Raw genomic sequence first — 18,525 nt, 5'->3', positions numbered from 1 at the left:
ATTTCGGATTTGAGGATTGGATATCGTGCGGACTAAATAAATGTCGAAATCTGTTGTGAAATCTGATAATTTAAGGAAATAATGAGTCTTATGACTAAGCTGATATACCTATTTACTTTAAGAAAGCAAGGCTATGTTCCCTCCTCCATACATACACAAGAAAATGTGAAATGCCTTCCCCTCCCCTCACCACACGCTGCCTTCCCCTACCCTCATTCTGCCTTCCCTCCCCTCATGCTGCCTTCCCCTCGCCCTTGCACTGCTTTTCCTCTCCTCGCGCTTCCTTCTTCCCCTCCCCTCGTGCTGCCTTCTTCCACTCCCCACACACTGCCTTCTTCCACTCCCCTCACATTATCCTCCTCCCAAACCCCCTCCTTCACCATGCAACTCGCTGGAAGTCGAGGAGAGGAAGGGCTGTCAAAGAATGTGTGAATTGGACAAATGAAAGCTTCTTTTTTTCTCTTTTTTTAGCAGTAACAACTGCTGCTCGGATCAATTTAGTTTTTATAAACCAATGAATTTGCCAGGTCATGGCAGGATAGTCCAGAGGTACCCATGCTCGCTGACTCTAAGCTGTCTCGCCTGGGTTCGTATCCTGACTCAGCTATAAACTGTCATCTCGGTGTTTCACAGGCAGTGATTGATCAACGTGTGTGCCGTCTCTCGAATGGACGTTCAGCTGGTCGTCACATCTTCCAGAATCCCCCTCCCCCCTCCTCTCACCCTTCCCCCACCTCTCCCCCTCCCTGGGCATTCCCTCCCCTCTCTCACCCCTATCCCACACTCCTTCCCTCCTACCCCTCTTCCTCTCTCTCACCCCTCTTCCTATTCTGACCCCTCTTCCTCTCTCCCTCTCCACTTCACCTCTGTCTTCTCTCCCTTCACTCTCTTCTCTCTTCCTCCCTTCCATCCCTCCACCCTCGATCATCTCCCTCCTCCATCTTTCCACTATTTCTCTCCCCCCCAACCCCAACCCTTAATATACTCGTCAGTGAAGCAACGGGTTGTATTTGCTCGTGCAAGATCATTTTAAAATGGTACGTGCTCCTTCCTTGCTTGAGGCTCATCATTTAAAAGGGGAGAACACATACAAACAACCGGGCAGGGCCGGATTTACCCAAGGGCAATTGGGGCACGTGCCCCAGGGCCTCCACCACCCAACACACGCCCAGGGGCCTCCACCACCCAACACACGCCCAGGGGCCTCCACCACCCAACACATGCCCAGGGGCCTCCACCACCCAACACACGCCCAGGGCCTCCACCACCCAACACACGTCCAGGGGCCTCCACCACCCAACACACGTCCAGGGGCCTCCACCACCCAAGGGCTCATCCAGGATTAAGCCAAGCCATGTCGGCCCAACTCCCAAGCCATCTGCAGAAGCGTTACACAGTATTCACAGTCGTTATGCCTTCCATTTTAGTTTTCTCTTCAGTGTAAAACAAGGATTATTATCAAATATAGAGATATCAAAAGATTACAGCCGATAGCGGTCACGGTCCTTGAGAAGGCTTGAGGCTTATACAGGGTTTCAAACAACTTCTTTCCTTGAAGCGTTGGTGGTGGTGGTGGTGGTGGTGGTGTTATTGTTGTTAAGGTATGTTGAGGTACTTATTTTTCCGGATTCGATGCTGATCTTGGAGGTGTAGTTGTTGTTGAGGTAACGTTGATTTTTTCCAGATGCGATCCTGTCGATTGGTGGAAATAAAAGCCTGAAAAAACGCTCCTGAAATTATGTGTTTTTATCCAATAATTTTAAAACTTGTGGAGCCTGCGATGTTCTCGAGGCAATGCTACAAATTTAAAATTGAATCGGGGTGCCACAGAATAAGATTTGAGAGTTTAGGGTGCCATCAATGAAAAGGGTTCAAAACCATTGCTTTACTTTATCATTCAAGGTAGAAAGGGCCTCCATCACCCGTGTGTGTCCATAGGCCTCCACCACCATAAATCTGGCACTGGATGTGGGACTTGAGTCAGGACTAGAATCCATTTTTGGGGGCCTTGTACTCGACTTCAGGACCCTGACTCGGACTTGGAATGCCAAGAAGTCGGATTCAACCTGATTCTGGCTCGAATCCGGCAAAATTTAGTGTACAGTAAAACTTTTATTGTACAGTAGAAATTTTTAAAAAGTTCTTTGGACCATCCTTTCCATATCGTACTCTAACCTTTCAACATGACACATCACACTAAATTCTCAAAAGAAGTGAAATCATCTTCTAAATAACAAGGGGGGCCATTTTTAGTATTGGCAATAAAAGTGCCACGGATGTCGGGTAAAAGTAGTCACGTGATCATACGCGGCGAGCAGAGTTGTTTTCCGAGAGGTGACACGGCGAAAATTTAAACAGAGAAAAATAGCGATAGGTGTACATATGAATTTATATTCAGCCAGTTCAATTCCTCAATTTTACACATAATATTTTCTTTATTCCACGTAAGATTAAAGGGTTCGTTTTGCAGGGCCAAGGTGGTTCGGGTTGGGAATTAAAGTGCATACCCAATAAAGATTAATTTTAAAATCATTAAAAAAAATAATAATAATAAAGTTTTGAAATAAAATAAGTTAAATTCAATAACATGGATGGAATTTTTTTGTTGTTGTTTGGAGTATTGTTCGGGTTACGTAATTCCACGTGTGATTTTAAAACAAATCATGTTGCAGTGTGAAGGGGATTTGTAAAAGTACAGAAAGTTGTCGAATGTTTCTGTACAACAAAAAATAAATAACTTGGAGCAAAACGAGCAAAATTGAAGATTTTAAACACAATTTACAAATTAAATAATCGACCGAATCGTCTAAATATGGTCAGAATCGGTTTCCTCGACAGAAAGTAATGCAAAAATGTGTTTTAAAATAAAAATAAAAAATTAATCTTTAAAAACAATATTTTTCAAATTTGGTCCTAGTTGTCTATCTGTGTGTGGTTTGCTTTATTTATTTATTTTTTTGGTGACGTAATACTTTGAAGTGAAACATCTTCATTTTAACTCACAGTGATGAAAGTTAATACGTAAGATCGCATTTATCGAAAACACAATAATTGGGCCCTTTCATGTTTGATCTTCGGATGTTTTTATCCTTCTCTTTTAAAGCAGTGCGGATATATTGGACAACGCGCTATTACGGTTAATATACAAGTCTCCCATCTCTCCTATTCCCCCTAAATGTAACGACATTCCTCCAGGCAGGCACCACGCAACGGCGACGTTAAGTCTTTGCCTTGCTGTGGTTTGACTTGTCCAGCATTCTTCTCCTATGAGCACTCACTGAAAGTTTAACTGCCATTGTTTGTTGATTGAACTTGGATCTAAAGTTTACTAAGGTGTGGACGTGTGTCACAACAACTGCCATTGTTGATTGAACTTGTGTAACGGATATATTTTCTCCTCTATGAACGGGGTATGGTGATCATGTGTAATGTAATTATTCAAATTTTCCTGATATGGAGAAAAGGGGGGAATGTGGAAGAAAAATAATTATATTTATGTACTCTCAATTATAATTGTTGCTGGTGCTTTATAAATTTAATTTTTATTCTATAGTCGAATTGGCTGTCAGTTATGTTTCCCTTTACCCAAGAGTCTTTTGACCTAAATATTGATAAAAGGAATGTCTTACTACGAAACAAGGTGACCTGGTTGATAACACTGCAACTTTTGCCATGATTATGTCATTCTCTTTCACCTAGTGGACACGTATTGTAGTTTGAGTTCTTTTGCCTCATGCTTATCAGCTAACTCTGAAGTTCTCTTCTCCCATTCTTTGGAATGTCAAGTTGTGTAGAAGAAGAATTGCTTCGGGCTTATGTTTCAGTGAAGTCCATTCAAATGTTTCAGTCAAGCATTCAATGTTCTTCCTCCGTATATACAAAATTAAAGATTCTCCTTTGGTATGCTGATCCAACTTGTGGAAATTGAGTTATTTTCCACAACTATAAGGCACTTAAAATGACGTAGATTTTTATTTTTATTTTTGATGAAATACGTAAGTCCTAATTTCCCTTTTATTCCTTGTTAAACTTTCATTTTTATTTCAACATTTAACCTCTAGACATGCAGGTGACACGTGCGTTTCATTCCTTTTCATCATTATTCGTTTCATTATTACGTAGGATTTTTTTTTCACACGTGTAATTCTAATTTTAATGACGCACAGTGGGGAGGGGATGTTGCCGAGAAGAACGAGTGGTCGCATGAACTTGTACGACATCAAATAAATGAAATACTGGAGCTGGGACATTTGTGCCACCAAGAATAAATACAAGTTTTTATTTCCATGTTTTCTCAACAAAGTTCACATGCTATCAGAAACTTTGTATTCCGAAACAAATGAGCAAACTACAGCAAGAAGGCCATGATATAGAATAAAATATTGATGCAAGTAACAAGTTACACTGTTAGTCGGTTTTGATATTTTATTGTCTTCATTTACATAATACATAAACACAAATAAATTCGCTTTATTTTTTTTTGTCTTTTTTGGCACTTAACAATACACTTTCAGCACATGACTTGGACAAGGAGTTGAGACTGTTGGACTGCTGACTCGGACAGCTTAGACTCGGACCAGGTGGCCTCGCCGACAACACCGGTGCAGGCTACGATGGGCCTAATGCGGCCTCCTCCTGTGCTTAAGTTCCTTGTCAGGGAAGTCATGTTATTGTTTCACTGAAAGCATTTATTTTATTATTATTTCATTTTTTTGTGTGGTACTTTATCCTCTTCTTCCTATTCTCCCTGTGATTATGTACAAATACAAGTTCTCAAAAAAACAAAAATTATATTATGAAATTCAATTCGCAATGAACATTCACCTTATTTAACGGTGAATTTACTAAGGTGGGGACGTGTGCCAAAGTGTAAGGACGATTCTTCAGTTTTCAGGCTGTTTTTCCTATCCTTGGCATAAACTTGTCACTTCAGTGAGTCATCCTTCCAGCACTTTTCACTTTTCTAGGTAGGATTTAAGTTGATTAATGGTTGTACTCTTGACCACTTCACTGGAGAGACTTCCTAAGTGTGTTGTTCTCTGGTGAAGGTGTTTTTCCTTATTTATTTCTTGCAGTTACTCTTGAAGAGTTTTAGTTGATGTCGTCGTCTACCGTTAAATGGTGGTTTGCTGAAGAAACGCACCTCTGCAATGTTGTCGAATTGCCTTGTCATCTGAAGATCTGCATCATGTCTGCTCGTTTCCTCCTGTACTTTAAAGATGTTCAGGGATTTCAGCTTCCAGAATTAGGTCGTTCATTGATAAAGATGATAAAAAGGATGGGACCAAGCACAGATCCTTGTGGTATTCCACTGGCCACCTTTCTCCAAGCTTGATCTCTCTCTCTCTCTCTCTCTCTCTCTCTCTCTCTCTCTCTCTCTCTCTCTCTCTCTCTCTCTCTCTCTCTCTCTCTCTCTGTCTGTCTGTCTGTCTGTCTTTCTGGTGTACCATATACTCTTCACAGAGTGTTGCTACCACTTAAGCAGCTTCCTGAGCAAGGGTTATAGTGGGTCATTTCCCATTGCCTTCCCAGCAGTAGTTAGGGCGGAAATTTGGAATTTGTTTATGGTGCTGGTGATGGCTTACCTACTCCTCGCAAAGGACACTGTGGGATATTTAACGTCAGACACCAACTAATGCTGGCAGACGAGATGTCAGTTTAACGTCCATCCGAGGGATGACGCACATTAATGAATCACCCTGCCTATGAAACACCAGGATGGCAGCTTATAGTTGGGTCAGGATTTGAACCCATGATAGACACCTTCGAGGCGAGTGTGTGTACCTCTCGGCCATCCTGCCAGCCCTTCAAGCTAAATATTCCCTTCTTATTTTAACCCTCTGTTTTCTGACGGTCAACAATGCTTTTATCCACATGTGGATCTGCCCTCTGATGTAGTGATTGTGTATCTTCTTTTGCAATCTCTCATGTGCGATGCTATCAAGTGACTTTTGGAAGTCCATCTAGATACAGAGAAAACTAATTTGGTTTCATTTAGAAACCCCCATCTCACCTGCTCCCCTCCCCACAGAGAAACGACCAACGGTCCATGCTGTTGCATACTGTGATGTACACAGCCTGCGTGCTCGTACTCGGCTTGGCCTCAGCCTGTGCCATCATATATATTATGGACAGAGAACCTTCGGGAGTGAAACACAGCGTGAATGTCTGCAACGACCCTTGTAGGTATGTCCAAACACTAACATCTAGGTTACACCTTCCAATCAAATTCAAATCTAATTTGGCATGTTTGAATGTAAGTTTCGATCTCTTCATAAACTATGCGATATTCAAACTTTTGGTCGACGTGTTCCTTGATAAAAAGATGTTTGATTAAAAATAACCTGGTTAGGCCTTAGTTATTTTATAACTTGGTTTACAGATCTGCCGACGGTATATTTGCTGAAATGAAATATAAATATAAAACCCATTTTTAGCCTTTTATGTTTATAAATTTTCCGCCGAAGGTGCAAAAGTTTCAAAACCCGAAATGTAAATGTCGGCATTTATTTTCAAAATATAATTTCGTGCGCGTGCGCCAAAATGCTGAGTCATCTTTACCCAAACTATGCAGTAGTCTTCGGTCATGGCGTCTGAGCAGTGGCCAGCGTGGTTCAGATTGACTGTGGTTTCTGGGGTGAAAGTGATTGTTAAGAAGTATGTCAGCGGTATAAATTCGAGTGACTGTATTGGTGATTTAATCACGCAACATCTTGACGACGAATATTCTGGTCGAACTATTGCATCAATTCAGTGCAGCAGCAGGGATGATTCACAGGCTCCTCTCGATCGTGCCGATTTTGTTTCCATCGAAAGTTGTACACCCCTGTTCGTATTGAAAGATTTCGGTGCCAAGTACGTCAGTTTTCCTGCGAGATGTTGATATTCAGTCTTCAACGGACCAGAAATCGGCCTTTGATGTGCTCATGGGGATGGGGAGACGGTATGATCAGATGCCCGCTGAAAAATAATAGCTGGATTGACCGTTTTGAGCGTGTTGACTCCGAGTAGACACTTTTTTTAACCATATCCAGCACTATGCACTGGTGTGCACACACACATCTATGCCTTGGACAGTAATTTTCTCAGCATTGTTTCGATTTGTTTGATGATCCAACAGGTTTCGATAAGAAAAACATGCCAGACTATATTGTAAAAACAAGTTTTAATTCTTCTTTATTGTTTTTCACATCAGATGATACAGTGAACATTGACATCCTGCATTTGAATGGTCTTCCATCTTCAATGTTTTCTTGGATCCTCCTGGTCCGGGATTTATATTTATTTTCCCCCCACCTACCCTTGTCTTTTCCATGGAACATTGGAAAAAAAAATCATAAAAATATATAATTTCTAAAAATTGAAATTATATTTATATTTATATTTTGACCTACCGACCCTACATTTTAGCTGAAGAACTACCTAAACCAAATTATAAAATAACTAAGGCCTTATTACCAGTATCGTGTGTGTGTGTGTGTGTGTGTGTGTGTGTGTGTGTGTGTGTGTGTGTGTGTGTGTGTGTGTGTGAAGGGGTGTGGGTGGTGGAAGCTCATGACAGCAGACAAGACAGCCAGGTAAACACCCATCTCATGAACGGCACAGCTTGCGCCCAGGAACCTTGGATCGCCCAGCTTGCGAGATACTAGGATGTCAGCTGGTCTAAGGTTCAAACAAAAGAATTCAGAGGCAATTGTGCATGTACCTCTGGAGTCTAGACTATCCTGACACGCACGCATGCTCACGCGCACACGTGAGGGTGAGGCGGCTTGCTTTACTGCCTCCTTCTTGTTGGAGACTTGTCTGAAGACTGTGACGAGCAGATCAAAGACCGTGATGAGGGCAGCAGCTTTGGTGAGAAAGAGGACTGTGCACGCGGCCCCCAGTGTTGTGCCGTTTGACATGCGTTGGCGATGCGGCCTGGCCCTGTAGCTACAGCAGCTTCGATGAGGTTCAGGGCCACACACATGGTGCCTGGAATGCGGCCTGGTCGCACAGCTTGGAGGGCTTTATCAACTCCATCCCGTTAAGGGTGGGTCTGAGCTTTGGTAAGACCACATGTGAAGATGACGACCGGTTGCAGCAGTGTGCCGTTGCAGCAGTGTGCCGTGTCTGGGCCAGCGGGGATGTCTCCAGGTGAGAATCCGGTAAACCTCCAGAGGTTCTGGAGATTCTGAAGCCAACTACTCCGGAGATTCTGAAGTCATGTGGCAAAATGTTTTGTAGTCTGCTGAAGCCAAGATTAAACTTTTTGGCCTAAATGCAAAACGTACACAACACAGCACATCACCCAAAGAACACCATCCCTATTGTGAAGTATGGTGGTGGCAGCATCATGGTATGTGGATGTGTCTCATCAGCAGGGACTGGGGCACTTGTCATTATAGAATGGAAAATGGATGGAGCAAAATACAGAAAAATCTTACAGGAAAACTTGCTACCCTATGCAAGAAAGCTGAAATTGGGACAGAAGTTCACATTTCAGTATAATAATGACCCGAGGTACACAGCCACTCCTGCACTGGAATGGCTAAGGAATAAATAGATAAACGTCCGCGAGTGACCCAGAGCCCCGACCTAAATCCAATCGAAAATCTGTGACATGACTTGGAGATTGCTGTCCATCAACACTCCCCATGCAACTTGACTGAGCTTGAACAGTTTTGTGTAGAAGAATAAGCAAATATTGTCCAATCAAGGTGTGCAAAGTTAGTAGAGACCTTTCGAAAGAGACTCACAGCTGTAATTGCTGTCAAAGGTGCTTCCACCAAGTATTAACTCAGGGGGTGGACACTTATCCAACCAAGATATTCTGGTTTTGTATTTTTAATTAATTTTCTGAAATATGTAGAGTTTGTTTTTCACTTGGAAGTTGTGGATTAGGGTGTGTAAATAACGGTGGAAAAAGTCTGATTTAATGTAGTTTAATTTCAGGTGATAAGGCAACAAAAGGTGAACATTTTGAAAGGGGGTGTAGACTTTCTATAGGTACGAAAAGTGAGGAAAGTGGAAAAAAAACTGAATTGTTGAGAAATCATTGCGGCTTGTTTCAGTTCAAGGCATTGTTGAGCAGGCCGAACAAAATGGAGAATTTAACCCCTAGCAAGGTAACCTTGGATACACATTAAGACCCCATCGAGAGCAAGTTGGCCGAGGATGCGCTTGATAAAGGATATTGTGGTGTATGGGCATAGAATAGAGTGCTGAGGGGTGTGGCGTAGTTGTGATGATAGTCACGTGGGTAGCGGGTTCATATATCCTTACGCGCCCGCTGGAGGCTCATAGTGCTGTACATCCGGACACGCAATAAACCAGAGTTACGACTACACTCTTACGACTACACTCTCTCCGTGCCTCACTGCACCCCGGACACCACAGATATAAGTAAATAAGGCCATTATTATCTTCAAAAGGGGTTGCTTAATTCACCAAAACACCCAATTTTCAGTCATGTACTTCCTTAGAGTTCCTTTAGTATGTATGCGAAGTTTGAGGCTGCTAGGTATCATGGTTTTGGAGTTATGGAGGAGACGCACTGACTGACTGACTGACTGACTGACTGACTGACTGACTGACACACACTCAACATTTATTAGTGTAGATGAATATTGGGGAAAGCTGGATAGGACGAACAGTTTGGAACAAACCATGTGAATCAAAAGTTACAGAGAGGGAAATGGGGACGTGCAAACTTATGCACAGAGAAATATCAAATAAATATAACCGAACCCACATTTGGCGTCACAAATCACATTTATACAAACATTAAAATTGCAAGTGAGGTCTTCCTTTGACTATGCGTGATGTAGATGCATGATTCCCTGCAGCCTGGTTCTGGGTTTGGAGCGTCAGCAGGTCTCTCTGCTGACGATCTCAAAGTTAAGTTTCGGGCAGTTATCTGTCCCATTTTAACTGTTTATTTTCTCACCTTCCATGTTACTGTGTGTTCCGAGTTCGGTTTTGTTTCAAAAATCGTGCTATTTTGTGAGTTTTCGTCGCCCTTGTCTTTCTGGGTGCTTGAGGCCGACTCATCCCTCCCCTCGGTGTACGGTTGTGTTTATTTGTATTTTCTCCCCATTACCTTCAATTTCTAGCTTCCCCACTTTCCCAACGCCCCCCATCCCTCCCAACAAAACACTATTCCTTGTATAAATCAAAAAAAAAAAAAAAAACTACCTTTCTCCTTGCACACTCACGAGTCTCGATCCTTCTTCTTCTTATTATTATTACTCTTCTTCCTCCTGCCGGCACACCATCTTTATTCTACTGAGCTGACCCTCTCTCGCCATTACCTTCACAATTTCTTTCTACAACCTTCCATTCCCAAATCTTACCTGTTTTTCAAAAATACATCAAAAAATAATAATCTTCCTTGTATCCTTTCGTTCTCGACACCTCCTGTAACCACGTGTCTCTCTCTCTCTCTCTCTCTCTCTCTCTCTCTCTCTCTCTCTCTCTCTCTCTCTCTCTGTCTCTCTCTCTCTCTCTCTGTCTCTGTCTCTGTCTCTGTCTCTGTCTCTGTCTCTGTCTCTGTCTCTGTCTCTGTCTCTGTCTCTCTCCTCTTCCTTGGACTTTTCATCAACCCAGCAGCTTCACACTGCATTTACCGTTCCAAATTCACCACACACTTCCACAATTTTACTTCAACCTTCCCTTTTCCAAATGTTACGCAATCCTTATTTAAAATAAATAATTTCACTTTTGATGATACACCTCCCAGAGCCAATTGCTTCTCCCGTAACCACGTGATCTGTTTAGACCCCCTGCGTTTATCGATCCAATTTCACTATTCACCTCACGATTTTTTTCTACAACACTTCCATAACCTAATCTGATGAAAACTCTCTCAAACAATAATAATAATAATAAAAATAAAAACTATCTCATATAATGCTTCATCTTCCTCTTTCACACGTGTGGTACTCTTTACTGTATCATAATGCACTACTCTTCTACTGTTTAAACAGACTGCTCTCAATTCGACCTTTCCTTCATACCTTGCCTAAAAAAATCCAACTGTTACAGCGTTTCTTCTCTCTATTCTCTCAATTCACCTCTATTGGATCCATCAAGAAACATGTTTAATCACATCTCTAACTGAAAACTAAAGAAAAAACCCCAGTTTGCTATGAATGTTCGCTTTCCATCAACCATTCTTTTTTTCTATTTTCAGTTTCAACTCACCCCTCTCACCCCTCACTCTCAAAGCAACCATCACACTCTTCTCCCTCCAAGCCTCCCTCTCACCTCTCTCAAAAATTACCCCCTCACCTTTCTCCCTCAACTCTCCCCACTCACACTTCTCCTACCATTCATCCCCCTCAATCACCCTTCTCAAAGTTGCCTTCCTCTCATCCACAAAGCTGCCTCCTTCCACTGCCCTCTCACCTCCATCTCTTCACTCCACCTCCTCAAATCCTCACCCGCCTCCTGCCCCCTCTCTTGTCCACCCTCTCCCCAGCACCACAGAGCCTTTTCTGCTCCTCATTCGGCCCCTCTCCTAGCTATTCTGCAATCCCCCACACTCTTTCAACAAACCTCCTTACCTCCCCCCCCCCCGCACCTTGTCCTACCCTCCCCCTCCCCTCCCACCTCCTGCACCCAAAGCCTCCTCCCCCAGCTCTTCATTAAAAGTGTGGACCTCAGATATCTGGGGCCTTCGCTCAAACCTTTCAGATCTTTCCATACAGGTTGCCACTGACAAACCAGACATAATCTGCCGAACAGAAACTTTCCACCTCCAAGACGTGTCTGACTCCCAAGTATCTCTCCCTGGTTACTCCCTCCTCCGGTATGACAGACCTGAGCCTCGTCCTGGTGGAGGAGTTGCTCTCTTCATCAAAGACTCTATTCCTCACTCTCCATGCACTGCCCTCACTCCCCCACACAGGAACACCTCTGGTTACGGCTTCCCCTCCACTCCCACCTCATGTTTATATGTGTACTGTACCGTCCACCAAACAGTGATGACTCCGTCTACACTTCACTATCCGAAAACAGGAACCAACTTCTATCTTCTCATCCAAACTCTCTCCTCTTCCTCATATGTGGCGACTTCAATTGTCATCATGCCAGTTGGCTCGGTGTGGGTACCTCTCTCACCTGTCATGGCACCTCAGCAAAAACTTTCTGCGACTCATTGGGACTGACTCAATCGGTCAACTTCCTGACCCGGAACTCAACCAATGGTACTCCATCTCTTCTGGATCTGATTTTGACAAATTTCCCTGACAATATCTGCTGCTCTTCCACCGCTCCAATCAGTTCTTCTAACCACGTCCTTGTTAAAGTGGACATCTCTCTGGCTATTATCAGAGAACCACCTCACCGCCGTCGAGTCTGGAATTTCACTCAAGCCGACTGGCAGGGTCTCCAAGCAGCCATCAAACTTATAGACTGGTCTCCTATCGCTACTTTCTCCAACATCAACTCATCCTGGGAATTCTTTCGAAGAAACTTGCTCTCCCTCATGCACAGATTCATCCCCTCTCGTCTTCAGTTGTCCTGCCCTTCCTCCCGCCGTTGGTTCACAGAAGCTTGTGACGAGGCAGTTGTCCTGAAACAACTTGCCTTTGGCTCATGGAAAGCAAACCCAACTGAGGGTAATCTCAGTTCCTTCCATAAAGATCGGAACAAGTGTGTATCTACCCTCAGGAGAGCCAGAAAACAACATCTTTCTCATCTCAAGTCTGAACTCTCAAACCTCTCTCCCTCCTCAAAATCCTTGTGGCGTCTAATCAAATCTGTTTCTGGTGTATGTTCCCCCTCCATCCCCTCCCTTACCTCAAATGGCCGCACTACTGATACCGCACGTGAAAAAGCTGAATGCCTAAACTCAGTGTTTGCAGCTAAATCTTATGTCCAAAACCCATCGCTTTCTCCACCCACCTTACCCAGTCACACCCAAATGTCCTTGGACTATGTGTCCTTTTCTTCTGACAAGGTGGAAAGCTTGCTGTCAAACCTCGACTCAGATTCTGCAACCGGTCCAGACGGCATCAGCCCACGTGTCCTAAAAACCTGCTCTTCTGCTCTTGCTCACCCTCTCTCTGTTCTATTCACCCTCTCATTTGGCCAAGATCATCTGCCATCTGCTTGGAAATCAGCAAACATCACTGCCCTGCACAAAAAAGGTGCAAAAACAGATCCCTGCAACGACAGACAAATCGGCCTTCTTCCAATCATCAGCAAGGTTATGGAATCGATCATTGCTTCAGATATTAAATCCTTCCTCTTCTCCAATGGCTTGATTTCTGATCATCAATTTGGTTTCAGACCACGTCACTCTACACTGGATATTCTGCTTCTGCTCTCCCAACAATGGATGGAGGTCCTCAATACTAGACATGAAATCAGAGCCATATCCCTAGACATATCACGTGCTTTTGACACAGTCTGGCCAGTGTGACCACTCCTCATTTTCATAAATGCCAAGGTGAGCCAATGAAAAAAGCCAAGAATTCACAAGGTTTCGGAAAAACGATGATAATAGAAAACCAAGACGCCAAGGTGAACAACGAATAGCCAAGATCTTGTGAAAAAAGCCAAGGAGTGGTCACACTGAGTCTGGCACGCTGCACTGCTCACCAAACTTTCTTCCTATGGTATCCAAGGCCATCTTCACTCATGGCTCGCAGACTTCCTCTCCTGTCGCAGTCACCGTGTGTCCCTAAAATGGAGTTATTTCATCCCCTCTTCCTGTCCAGGCTGGAGTTCCTCAAGGCAGCATTCTGGGTCCTGTTTTTTCTGGTTTTCATCAATGACCTCTCTGACTCTGGAAAATCCTCTATATCTCTTTGTTGATGAATCCACCCTCTGCCGTACCATCTGTCATCCCTCAGACCGGCAAGCAGCAGCTTCTTCACTCTCTGCAGATCTGGATAAAATCACACTGATCCAACACGTGGAACATGTCTTTCAATCCTGGACAAATCTCACACTCTCACAGTCTCTTCGAAAGGACTGTTCAGAAACCCTCCCATCTAATTTCTCAACAATCCTCTGGAAGAAGTCCTTTCTTTCAAGCTTCTGGGTCTCACTATCTGCCATGATCTTTCCTGGAAAAGCCACATTTCAAACCTTGCCTCCAAAGTCAGTCGCCGACTGGGACTCCTCCGTCGTGCAAAGTCCTTCCTCGACCCACCTAAGCTCCTGACCACTTATAAGCTTTTTGTCCACAGCCTGATGGAGTACTGCTCTCCCCTCTGGGCTGGTGCTCCTGCCTCCCACCTTTCTCGGCTTCACGCTGTGGAAACCAAGGCTTTTCGGATCATTGGCATCTCCCGCGATGAGGCTGAGTCTTTCGGCCTCCTACTCTCTCACCGCTGGCTGGTCGGTGGTCTTTCTGTCTTCTACCGTCTCCTCTCCAGTCACACCCCCCCTGCTCTCTCTGCGATTTGTCCCCACCACATTTCCGCCATGCACTCAAAGTCCGCCAACAACCCCCTTCTGGTAAAACTACCAAAATCACGAATCACTGCTCAACTTCACTCTTTCATTCTTCTTTTTTCCCGCCTTTGGAATAAACTCCCTCACTCTATTCAATCCCATTCTTCCCTCCAGGAGAACAGCTGTTTTTTCAAAGCAGCTGGTCACCCCCACCTCTTGTCATCCCCCATCCAAATCCTCGATCTTTTCTACCCCCCTATAATCCACGCAAGCCCACCGCCTTCAAATTACCTGCTTTCCTTCCTGAAAGTCCCTGTACTGTTATGTCCATCTTATATTCCCCATGTTCCCCGCCCCATCCCTCTCCCTTCCACAGATCTAATGTCTCTGTTCCCCACTGTTTTGTTCTTCCCACTCCCTCCCCTCTTGTCTCATGCCCCCCTTGCTGTGCGTTGTGTGTTCTCTCTCATACGAGCCTCGACAAGGTATACAAAAAAAAAACAAACAAACCCGTTTCCCTGCAAAGCATCTGAAAATACAATGCCCATCCACTTTGTATTCAGACTTCTTCTTTTTCTGTATACTAAATGGTACTTGTGACCTTTTAACTAGATTATTAATTTGTCCTCTATATATTCTCATCATAAGCTTTGGTGAACGTTTGATAACAAAAACTGAAATTATAATTAAAATTTCAGGTCATTTCGATGAAAATGAACGATTTTCTATGATGCTGACCTTTGACCTTTTGATCAAATTATTAATTTGTCTTCTCCATATTCTCATAATAAAGCTTTGTTGAAAATTTGATGACAAAAGCTCAAATGGTAAAAAAAATGGTACAGTTTGGTCGCGCACGCACGCACGCACACACGTACGCACACACCCGTGATCGCAAAACCCCATCTCCTGCTGCATGGGGGATGGGCTTAGAAACAGGCCTACCGTAACCACAATTTATCTTATCAAATTAAACTTGTCTGATTGACCACATCCCCCAGTAGATGTCACCAGCTCGAGCTGTCAGCTGAGGCAAAATTCCCAATTTTGAAAACTACCTCTATTTTGGAGGCTACTACTATCTGCCTTCCGTAGCACATAGCAAGTTACACAGGACCAAGTGGAACATTCTCACAAACTCAACAATAACCATTTCCAAAACCACCAGTCATTCCCTGCAAGGCCATGGCATCTCAATTACCTGCAGGTGTGGTCTCAACTCGGCAAGGGGAGGTCCTAAGCATGGCAGTGGAGGTGTAGCAGTGTGTGTCTGTGTGCCTGCAGCACAAAGTTCCATCTTTAGGGAAATCCTTGACTCCCCATCCTCACCCCCAAAACCACAACAGCTCCCTTCGCTGCACAACCTGCCAAGGGGGGAGGTCACCCATTGGCCTTTGATGGTTGCCTGGCATGCTCCGCCCCATGGCCAACCTAACAGACCCACCTCACGGTGGGTTTCACAGAACCAGTGGAATGCATTCGCAAATGAAAATATAAATAAATGAAACAAAATAAATGCAGGCAAGCGACCCGAGACAATGGGGAGGCACAGTCATTTCACATGCCGACGGACATCGAAGCTACACTGGGAAAAAATCACAGAACTCTCGGAATACATCTGTAAATGAAAATATATAAATGAATGAAAAAAAAAATTAAATGCAGGTGAGCGACCCGAGACAATGGGGAAGCACGGTAAGTTTGCGTGCCGATGGATATCCAAGCCACGACACTGGGAAAAATCACAGAACCGTCGAAAAGCGTCTGTAAATGAAAAAAAATTCAGGTGAGCGACCCGACGCACGCACGCACACACACACACATACACACTGTTGAAAATGTTCTGGAAAATGCAGTAAAATCTTGTTAAAAGTCGAGCTCTAACATATTTTCAATGACTCCAATTTTTTTAACAAATTGTTACCTACGCCACCGGAGGTGACGGAGGTTATGTTTACACCCCTTTATATCTGTTTGTGTACAGGATATAAGTGATTCTTCACCATGGAGAGATTGGGCGAAACCAATATATAGAGCACGATATCTCAAAAAGTTGTTGTCCGGATCTGGACGAAACTTGGTGGACAGGTTGGGTGTGTCGCAAGGACGAATTGACTCGATTTTGGTGAAGATCCGAATCCGGATCTGGATACGATAATTATTTAGTTTTCAAAGTGATTCTTCACCGTTGAGAGATAGGGACAAAAAACGATATAGTACTGTATAGCATGATAACTCAAAACTGTATTGGGCCCGATATGTTTTCATGGATCAGGCATAAAGTAATGGAGGTAATGTGCTCTACCGAGTGTCCTCGTTTATTTGCTGTTATTTTATCAAAATTGGTCTCAAAGACATGATGGTTAACAATAATATCAATGAAATGGTGTATAATTGATGATTCACACATACATAACCTCTCTAACCTCGACCCCCACCCCTCACCCATTTGTAATAAATATATGGATTCTTAAATTAAATTATATCTCCATGTTTGTTCCCTTTGTTCAATTTTTCCCTCCCACAATTAGTGTCGTTTTGCTCGAGAGTATTCCTGAGGGCTTGCACTATCCAGCTCCTTCGCCCGAGCACAACTCCATCTTCCAGACGTGGTTGGAGCTGCTCGGGTCGGCAAAAACTTCTCTCGATGTGGCCTCATTTTATTGGACGCTACGGGATTCTGACCTCGGCCTTAATTTTACCTCTGCATGGCAGGTGCATCCCTTATTGTGAATTTTGTCTCCCTCACTTGTAATTACCTGATCTTATTTTTTTTTAAATAATAATTGTACTTTATTTACAAATCCATCGCCTTTTTGTAGAAATGTAGTGAACACAAGATGATCAGGGAAATTTACAAACACATTGGGAGCAAAAACTGGTGCAGTATGTAGTTCTTTGTTAATGATTTGTTAATTCTTTGTTAATGAAAAAAACCTGGAATCATGAAAAGGCAAAATGCAACAGCAAGCCAACATCATCGTTCATTACCCAAGGTGGGTGGAGGTTATGTATTCACCACTGTTTGTCTGTGAGCAGGATATCTCAAAAAGCTGTTGACAGATTCGGAAGAAACTTGTTGAACAGGTTGGGTGTGTGACGAGGACTAATTGATTCGATTTTGGTGAAGATCCGAATCCGAGTACGAGAATTTTTTAATTATCAAGTGATTCGTTGCTCTTGAGAGATCGGGCCAAAAACGATAAGTAGCATGATGTTTCAAAAAGTTTTGGATGAGTTGGTCAGGTGACAACAACAAGCCGATTCGATTTTGGTTGAGGTCCGGATCCAGATCCGGCCTATCAATGGGATACAAAATGTAAACTGTTCAGCCTGGTAGAGGTATGCGCTCTACCCAGTTCCGTTCTAGTGTGATAGTGTGCTCGTCTGCTTGGTTTAATCTCACTCGATGCCTTCTTGGTGTCGGACTTTATTGAAGCTGTTTTTCCAAGATAGTGCAGCAAGGGCGTGATCTACCACGGAGCACATCGTACCTTTGATTGGGATATACAGCCAGATGTCCAGTCTGCAATTAATTTGGGGATGTTCAAATTTTCATTGTCTTTTGAAAATTGTAGGTCATTGTGTATTTATGCTATCCTGACCGCATTTCCTGCTTCGGTTTGGTTGTATCACGAGCACTACCTGCAGAACATGGAAGTGCTGACTCACTGTTGAGCTTCTTAGCCTGAGTTTGAATCTCAACCCAGCTATTAACAGTCACCCTGGTGTTTCGCATGAAGTGCAAGCCATCAATGTGTGCCCCATGTCCATTATATGGACCTTAATCCGGAGGACGCATCTGTCAGCATTGGTCATTGGTGGATGCTAGATATCCCATGGTGTCTCTTGTGAAGGGTAGGCATGCAGCAATTGATCTTGTCTTTGACCACTCCAATTGCTGCACGAGTAATTGATACTCGTTACGTTCAGGAGCGAAATATGGTGTCAATACCACCTCCCTCCATTTTGGGCCAGTGGTTGAGGATAAGGAGGGAATTAATTTGTGCTCATCATCTGACCCTGGGGACCCCAAGCACATTTGCAGAATTTGGATGGAGATTGGTGCATCCGTATTTGATTCTATAATTATCAAATGTACATGCATACATACAGGACATTTATTTATGTATTTAT

General features: G+C 43.6%; 1 protein-coding gene across 4 annotated transcripts in view; it reads left to right on the top strand.

The window, feature by feature from the left end:
• The window catches only part of LOC147020773 (5'-3' exonuclease PLD3-like), a 72,092-nt gene that overhangs the window by 22,174 nt on the left and 31,393 nt on the right, over positions 1-18,525 (top strand). For all 4 annotated transcript variants that reach the window (XM_085896392.1, XM_085896393.1, XM_085896395.1 and 1 more), the window contains 2 exons: positions 6,032-6,186; positions 16,920-17,103. In XM_085896392.1, coding sequence (XP_085752518.1) covers positions 6,032-6,186; positions 16,920-17,103 — 339 coding nt within the window. The remainder of the gene's footprint in view (positions 1-6,031; positions 6,187-16,919; positions 17,104-18,525) is intronic.

The sequence above is a fragment of the Eptatretus burgeri genome, chromosome 9 (assembly GCF_056783735.1).
Source record: "Eptatretus burgeri isolate ZD-2024b chromosome 9, Ebu_testis_v1, whole genome shotgun sequence".
Lineage (NCBI taxonomy): Eukaryota > Metazoa > Chordata > Myxini > Myxiniformes > Myxinidae > Eptatretus > Eptatretus burgeri.
This window is presented reverse-complemented; position numbering and strand designations above follow the sequence as displayed.